The sequence below is a fragment of the Borostomias antarcticus genome, assembly GCF_949987555.1.
Source record: "Borostomias antarcticus genome assembly, chromosome: 3".
Classification (NCBI taxonomy): domain Eukaryota; kingdom Metazoa; phylum Chordata; class Actinopteri; order Stomiiformes; family Stomiidae; genus Borostomias; species Borostomias antarcticus.
In genome coordinates this window covers 10529129-10537805 of record NC_140236.1, presented here as the reverse complement: position 1 = coordinate 10537805, position 8677 = coordinate 10529129, and the positions used below count along the sequence as shown (strand labels likewise).

The 8677-nt window shown below is 43.5% G+C and overlaps 1 protein-coding gene across 1 annotated transcript; it reads right to left on the bottom strand.

Moving 5' to 3' along the window:
- Positions 1-1551: 1551 nt before the first annotated feature.
- rpl32 (ribosomal protein L32) lies at positions 1552-8362 on the bottom strand. The gene is made up of 4 exons (XM_084461853.1): positions 8304-8362; positions 7475-7575; positions 5820-6001; positions 1552-1727 (listed from the first exon to the last, which is right to left on the bottom strand). Exons 2-4 carry the CDS (start codon positions 7568-7570, stop codon positions 1598-1600), a joined length of 408 nt encoding a protein of 135 aa, XP_084317979.1. The 5' UTR covers positions 7571-7575; positions 8304-8362; the 3' UTR covers positions 1552-1597.
- Between the last annotated feature and the right edge of the window lie 315 nt (positions 8363-8677).

The window sequence follows — 8677 nt, the reverse complement described above, 5'->3', positions numbered from 1 at the left end:
AAATGAATCATCCGGTCACACACACACTCTCTCTCTCTCTCTCTCTCTCTCTCTCTCACTCTCTCTCACACACACACACACACTTCTGCAACACCTGTCTAGTTTCCTTGTCTCATTTGGCCACATTCACCTCACCTCTAGATCCCCAACATTTCCACGTCATTAAAAACGACGAATCTGACCTACAGTATATACAGTATAATATAGAAGGGCAAAAAGTCTTATGATTTTAGAAGAAAACCACCATTGGTTGATACATTTCCAGCACATATAGCATAGTGGTATTGCAGCCCTCATTAAGCACACCTTGACTGATGAACACTGATAGATCCCTACCTTTGGTCCTCCCTCTGATGACTCCAAGCCGACACCTCAGAGAGAAGGAGAACATCCTCCTCTTCCCTCCGCCTGCTCGCGGTCCTCTCCTCATGGGGTCTGTCTGCGAGAAGGCCAAGGTGAAAAGCTTTGGGTTGCTGCGTCCCCTCCCAAAAACAAGTCTGGTGGCCATGTTCAATGTCTTATAACCGACAGGAAAAACAGTATATTTTGTCGCCCTTCTCACGCCGTCTCGGTCCTGTTGTCCTCACAGTCCCCACCCTGTCTGGAAGACTTCCAGCGCTGGCAGGCGTGCCCAGATCACACAGAGAACAAGATGGAGAAGGATCAGACGAAGGTGGAGAGGAGCTACTGAGCCCAAGACTTCATTATCACTGAACACCACAGTACAACTATATCCTAAACATGAGCATCATCATAAACCACTGTCCCTGTCCCTCTCATACACACATAAAGGCTTAAGAGGTTTTCTGGCATCTTACTAGGGCAGATGGAAGAGAGCCGAGGGCTAGAGAAGGCACAGCTTGCCTGCTACAATGCAATGGAAACTTTCTCCCTAGGAAGCTGGCTCTGGACAACACATGGCACCGAGATGCAGTACAAAAAGATAAGGCTGATGTCTTCCATTTCCCTTATAAAGTGAGCTAATGATACAATCACTGTCAATGTACAATCATTGTCAATGTACAACTTTGCCTGAACTCCTCCACAGGAAAATATTTCCTCCATCCAGTTTCACAAATGTCGTTTCATGCACTTTACCGACAGCGAATGCATCCCCACCCATTATGTAGAAATAATTTATAAGCTGCTTTAAAGTCTATGTAAATTATGTTACTATTTCTAGAGAAACCTTGAGCAGTTTATGACATGCCAAGGAGCAGCCTGGATCACTACAGGGAGCTGGCAGAGGGAACAGATCAGCCTTTCATGGACTACCCATTACTTCTGCTTTTGGTATATGTAGTTGCGCGCGTGTGTATGTATGCATGTATGTGAATATATATGTGTATATATATATATACACACTTCATTTCTGTAGCACTGACTGCTGGTGGCACTTGTTCTTATTGAATACACATTTAGACAAATGTACAAATGAAAAATTATACTGTACTAAAATGTTTATCAAATTCAATAAAACAAATTGCTATGGCTGAAGAAAATGCAAAAACTATGGAGGTTGTATGAGGAACAAAAGGGACGACCACAGGATTTCCTATTTTTACATTGTGTTTTATTGACAAAATGAATGGCTAGATCACTCGTTCTCCTCGCTACGGAGCCTGGCGTTGGGGTTGGTGATCTTGATGGCCAGCTGGGCCGCCCTCTCCACAATCAGTTTCCTGTTCTTGGAGGACACGTTGTGGGCGATCTCAGCACAGTGGGTCCTACGCAGAGAAAGAACAGTTAGACATGTAGACTTGGAACAGTAGACATAGAACAGTAACAGGAATGATGGGCAAAGGAGGGAGTGAAACATCAGATAAGCCTGTTCAGTTTTACAGTATTCCCTTTGATTTGTGCTCTTTAAATTACATTTAACTAAAGGCAACGGAAGTAAACTACAGAGGCTGTTTACACTAATATCGTTTAATTTTAAAAGCGAGCGATCTCCATCCTCAGGAGCGTTTTAGCGCAGTTTTAGGAATGACCTCCATCCATATGGACTCCTGAAAACGCATTATTGCATGACCATTCAAGTACACTGGGCATGCATGTGCCTGTGTGAACAGGAAGCGGTCTACTCTGCGACTACTGAATTGTCCCTAGCAATGGTTAGGATCAAAAAGTTAAAATATAACCACTTGTCTGTCAGTGTCTAGTCAGTGTAACAGATATCGAGTTGGCAAATATGCGCGTGTCAAGCACACTACCTGCCCATTTGACAACCAGCGTCCACTAGCACCCAGGAAACACTTGTAGTCACACAACACGTTTCCCTTTTGGTTGATGTAGTCTGGATGTAGCTAGAGGTTTTGAATTAACCACTGGTAGTCAAGGTGTTAACATTTTAAAATAAGTCTCAGGTTTCCGCCCGTTCACACTACTAAAAACTAAAAATGGGTCAGCAGTTTTCAAAAGTGTTAGGCGTTGGAAAACACCCAAATAGGCATTTTAGGAAGCCACGCTGTCTATGTTTGGACCACTGGAGATAGAAGACTCCAGCATGGTGGACAGGACTCCAGCATGGTGGACAGGACAAGGGAAATGGATCCTTTGGCCTGATGAGGGCAAACAAAACACATCAGTGGACCCAAAAGGAGGAAAAGCTTCCAATTTGAACCATCACTGGTTTTGTCACTCACTAAGCCTGTGATATACTTGCTGTTTAGTAGGGATGTGCACGGTTAACCGAGTACTCGAGTAGGCGATCTGCTAGTCGGAAAATAAACACTACTCGGTTAATCTAAACTTTAACTTGGTAACAATTGAAAAGGGGCACAGAAGCTCAGAAATGTGCGCTTTCACGGCCCAAAATGCCATATTGTATAGCCTTTAGATTCTAAAGGCTATACAATATGGCATTTTGGGCCGTGAAAGCGCACATTTCTGAGCTTCTGTGCCCCTTTTCAATTGTTACCAAATAGGATAGCGCGTTGGCGGCTGTCTGGAGAAAAGCACTGTATAGTCTTTTTTCAAGCGCTCCGGCTTTTTGAAAACATTGCCATCTCAACTTTTTAGAAAGGCGCTGCCAACGTCACTGCAGCTCTTTCAGGCAACCAATGATCAGATATTAGATAGGGCACGACTCGTCAGCTGTCTGGGGATCCCGGGGGACCCCCCTGCCTGGCTATTAAACGGAATATCTTTAAGTGCACCAATCGTAAAAATAATAAATGCAGCCAGCTGCCAGGGGTAGTGATGACCGATTACTAGTTGACTACTAGCCAGCTAACTGGTTACTTTTTAAAAGCTATATTTATTTACATGGACAGTTCTTGGGAGCAAAGTAACGTCGTCACGAAAACTAGAAATAATTACCCCATGGGCTTGCTAATGCTAGCTGTCCATGGTTCGGTTTTCCGTACTGTTAAGCATTTTCGGATCAAAATACACCGTGGTTTTGCATAGTGTTAAAGCATTTTATGGATCGAGCCTCGGACTTTCAAACCTGTTACAGCGTAGGTAGCCTATGAGAGAACCAGTGAGTATAGCCTATATATATGCCACTTCATTTGTTTTGACAATTAAACGCTGGTACCGGGTCTCTGATTTTGCCAGGTCTCTGGTTTTGTTCATCTGCATACTGTGCATAGTAGGCAGTGGTGTGAGTGGACTTTGTACTCTGGCTCCCCGCAGCACTCCCATCAGTTTGCGGTAGGCTAATGATGTTGGTAATGAGCCCTGAGGTGGTGCTGAAAAAGACAGCGAGTACCAGCACAGGTCCATGTGTATAGCCTAATCCTATAGTTTTCCAGCCTGCTATAAATAAATATTGAATGAATAGGCCTATTGTTCAATAAATATATTTCGTTTTGCATAGACATTCCTCTGATGAAGGCTTGACGCCGAAACATCCATTATTGTCCAATAAATTGGCAATAGGCAGTGAGTGCCACGGTTCTTCTGCTTTTTAGATAACGCTAAAAATCATTAACTTGTTATCCGGCATCGGCAGTAAAGGCTTAATACTTAATTTTGATTAGTAAATTAGAGGTCGGGTTGCATATTGTAGGCTTGGAGAGGAAAAAGGTTGATGAAAATAATTTACATTTTCGAGTAGCCTAACAATAGCCTATGAGCTGGGCAGTGCATCCACATTAAAAGGCTGCATTTTTCGATTCCGATAGCTTCATGAAAACTTGGTTGTGGGTTATTCAATCTGATGTTAAGTAATGCATCCAACCACACATCAGCTTTTAAAGATGTTTATTTGCAAGGACATGGAAGAGACATGAAAGCTCCGCCACGGTAATGACGGCGGAAAAAAACGTTTTCCCCTCCGAGGAGGCTGGGGTTAGGTTAGGTTACTCGGTTTTAAAATTAGTCGGAATTCCCATCCCGTTTAGTAACGCGCCCGCATAGTGACGTATGTATTTTGCGGCGCGTTCATTTCTGCGTACCTGCAGCCGATGCTCCAAATAAAGGCAGGAAATGTGCGGTGGACGCGTACATGTAGTTAAAAGCAAGTATACTGCAGGCTTTAATCCCACTGAATGCCTTCCTTAGTAGAGCAGATCTTGCAGCAACAGTGACATGTATATAATCAAGTTAGAGGGCCACAATGTGATAGCAGCCAAACACAAAACAAGCATTGTTACTTCGAGTGCAATGCTGCAAGTGGATGTCACATCTAACTTACTGGCCCTGATATATGGACATGTTCAGCTATTTGGCAACAGTGCTATGAAAACAACTGACAAATCTATTCAGTCTTAAGCCCTATTCGCACGGGACTAATATTACCTGGGACCTCAGGTGATTTGTAATTATTACAGAAGTCGTCTGTGTTCTTAATCCCTTGCGAATCTGCCATGTCCGTGATTTGTCAAGTAATTATTCCACCGCAAATTACCTACCATATTTCGCCAAACACAGAGTTCATCCGATATGAATCCTGTGCGAATGGACACCCTGTGATTTGCGATTAGAATCAGCTGTTTTTCTGTTTTCCAAGATATTTGTTTCCCCCCCCATTCGTTCACAGCCGTGCGCCCAGGGTACATTCTCATGCTTGGCTGTGCCGTGCGCTGCAGGAACGAATAGCGTAATGTCTGTAGCCTACATTTCCACGCACCATCTGCCAAATGTTTACTTCAGCTGTTATCAGCCAACTACAGACAGATCATTTGGTTGAGTCTGTGAAACATTTGGTGCGCCTCTGTACATTTCCAAATGCATGCCCTACTGCGCAGTTGAGTAGGCCTAACTTGAGGCTCACAATCTCATCTTTTTTGTACATACGGAAGCTAAAATGATAATGAATAACATCTGATAGGCTTAATAATGTGTAGATTTTTATTTCATAAAGAGTGGGCAGTGACATCATAACCGGGAGATAATGTATGTAAATTCAAGTAAAACGCACTTTGCTTATCCAGTGCGAATGTGCCATAACGAAATGCAGACGTCAGGCGATAATTTCTAAATCACTGAGGTCCCCAGGTAATACTAGTCCCGTGCGAATAGGGCTTAAGTCTAGTACACCACATCAAAATCCAGTTCCTTTAACAGTAAACCCTTTCTATACAAATGGTTCCCAGTATGTAGTTTATTAGGGAAATTATTGATACTTCTTCTTGCCACGTATCCAAAACAACCTGTAATTAAAAGGTCTGTGGGTAATCCGCTACATATTCAAGATGAGGTTAAGTGAGTGAACTACCCCTTAACATCTCCCAATTCCCTCCCATGTTTGCAAATGCAAGTAACCCTTCTCTGGTGGTGTTGGTTTTATGCAGTTCCTGGTGATATTCTTCCTCTCCTCAAACTGCTATGTGATCTATTCTGATGACAGGTTTCCAGGAGAGAGAACTTACTTGTTGCTCATCATGAGAACCTCGAGCTCCTTGATGTTGTGCACCAGGAACTTCCTGAAGCCGGACGGCAGCATGTGCTTGGTCTTCTTGTTGCTGCCATAACCGATGTTGGGCATCAGCATCTGACCCTTGAACCGCCTGCGGACTCTGTTGTCGATACCCCTGGGCTTACGCCAGCTTTTCTGGAGGGACAAGATAATAATAATAATTCATTTTTTACAGGCGCCTTTCTGAACGCTCATGGTCACTGTACATACAAGGCAATAAAAACAATCACTCAATCAATCATAAAAGCCAACAATAGAAAATACATAATAAAACAGTGAACACAGAAAAAGAGAAGTGAGGTCAATCCAGTCCCATGAAGACATTTAGAGGGGGTAGGCTTGTCTGAATAGATGGGATTTCAGGAGTGATTTGAAAATGGTGATGGAAGGGGAGTGTTTGATGTGGTGAGGGGGAGAGTTCCAGAGGTGGGAGGATGAGCCGAGTGCTCTTGACCCCATGGTGGCTAGGCCAGCAGGTGGGAGGATGAGCCGAGTGCTCTTGACCCCATGGTGGCTAGGCCAGCAGGTGGGAGGATGAGCTGAGTGCTCTTGACCCCATGGTGGCTAGGCCAGCAGGTGGGAGGATGAGCTGAGTGCTCTTGACCCCATGGTGGCTAGGCCAGCAGGTGGGAGGATGAGCCGAGTGCTCTTGACCCCATGGTGGCTAGGCCAGCAGGTGGGAGGATGAGCTGAGTGCTCTTGACCCCATGGTGGCTAGGCCAGCAGGTGGGAGGATGAGCTGAATGGAGGTGGAGGACCTGAGAGAACGGGTGGGTGTCTTGGTATGGAGGAGCTCGATGAGATATTGAGGGGCAAGGTAAGATGAGGCAAGATAAAGTGTATATATGTAAAAGGTATGTTTGAGGAGTGCTCATCGTCAAGGTTCTCTTCAAACCCCTTTATTGTAGTGGGACAGAGTTCAAGTCCTAGGTAGCCATTACGAAGGTCAGCATGACAGCATGCAGTATTAGAAATTATCCTTGCTCCCATGAAAGGATATGGACACAATTTCATGTCTAGCCCTATTCCTGGCTTCCCTTGCATGTATCTGACTAGTAGAGTTCTGTGTCAATAACGTTGGCGCACGCACCCTGGCTCGTTGCTAGCTATGGTCACACTTGAAAAACTCTAAAAACTTGTAAACAGTACTAATTTCACTGAACATGCAACAGTCATCCCCTCACACTGTAAACCTCAGCAAAATTCATCCGAATCCAAATTTCGCAGAGGTTTACAGCGTAAAAGGGATGGCTGTTCGGTGAAATTAGTACTGTTTACAAGTTACTGTTGTTTCGAAATGCAGAGGCGAAAGGAGCTATGGTGTTTACAGGACGACTTCAGAGCTTGGTAAGCATAAACCATGTAGTTCCTGAACTTTAAATCCACGTATATCATACTTTTTCGAGTTTTTAGAGTATGATCAATGAGCCAGGGTGCACGCGCCGACGTTATTGACACAGAACTCTGTACTGCACAAAACAGAATTATATTTTAACCTGTACTAGTCAGATACATGCCAGGGAAGCCAGGAATAGAGCTAAACATGAAATTCAGTGTCCATATCCTTTAACCATACTGGGTGATGCATCTTGTTCAATGAAAACTCACCGCAATCTTGACATATCTGTCGGACTGATGGCGAATGAACTTCTTAGTCCTCTTCTTGACAATCTTGGGCTTGGTAAGAGGTCTGAGGGCTGCCATGGTGACTGGAAGATGTGATGAAATATATTAGCTACTCAACCACCACAGGCAAATTGAATGGCAAATAAACTGACATACAACAAAGGCAAATTTGCCTTAACTGATCATGGCCTCGTTACATGCTTGTATACCATAAATTAATAGGCAACAGCCATCCCTTTTCACATTGGCTTGGCCAACTAGCCAACATTAGCATTGTTTGCTAGTTAGCCAAGTCAATTTGAAAATACAATTGCCAATGACTAGTCGCCGTCACTTATTACAACTTACAAAGCAGGCATTAGATAGCCATTTTGATTTCAACTTCTTGCTAGATGGCCAACGTTAGGGTTACATCTAGTAAATGCTAGCTGGCTATCAGGCCTTCCCTACCAGAAAGGTAACTAGCTAACGTGACCTAATAGCTTGCTACCAATTAACTATATGGAAACACCAACTACATGTTGTAGACACCTATGCAGAGCTAAACCTAACATTTACACACACTAAAGCTAGAATTACAATTCCATCCAATGTGATGAAACTGCTACTAGCAACGCTGTTAGCGCAATGGTGGACATGGTTGACAGGGGAAGAGTGACTCAAAACATGGTTTGTTTCAAGTACAATCGTGCAAAAGGACAAAATTCCGACATTATTCAGTGAAAAAACATGACTACCACGGGATGATGGCTTAATCGTGTTTCATTGAGCCTCCTAAAGTCATAGATTGACGTAGATTTAGATCACTCACCTGCCGGTGTGAACCAAAGAGAGAATCAGCCACGGCGGAAAAGGAAGAAAAGGGCTTCCGAGTTTGTTACAATGCATTATGGGTAGTGTAGTGTATGAACTCATGGATGTTTTGAACTCGAAGACTTGCCATAGGGAAGGAAAGTATCTCATCGCCCCCTATTGGTAGCGTTCCTAATGCCAAGAGAATGAATGGGATTTCTCATAGACACGTCTTTTGAAAAATTATATCTTGGTCGACACCAAAAAGTTAGTAGAATGCCTTAAACGGTAAATACTTGGAGACAAACTTTATAGATTCTGGTGATCATAGTTGATTTTCAATCACAATCCGAATTATGAAAATATTTTTCTTAAATTCCATTGACTTTGACT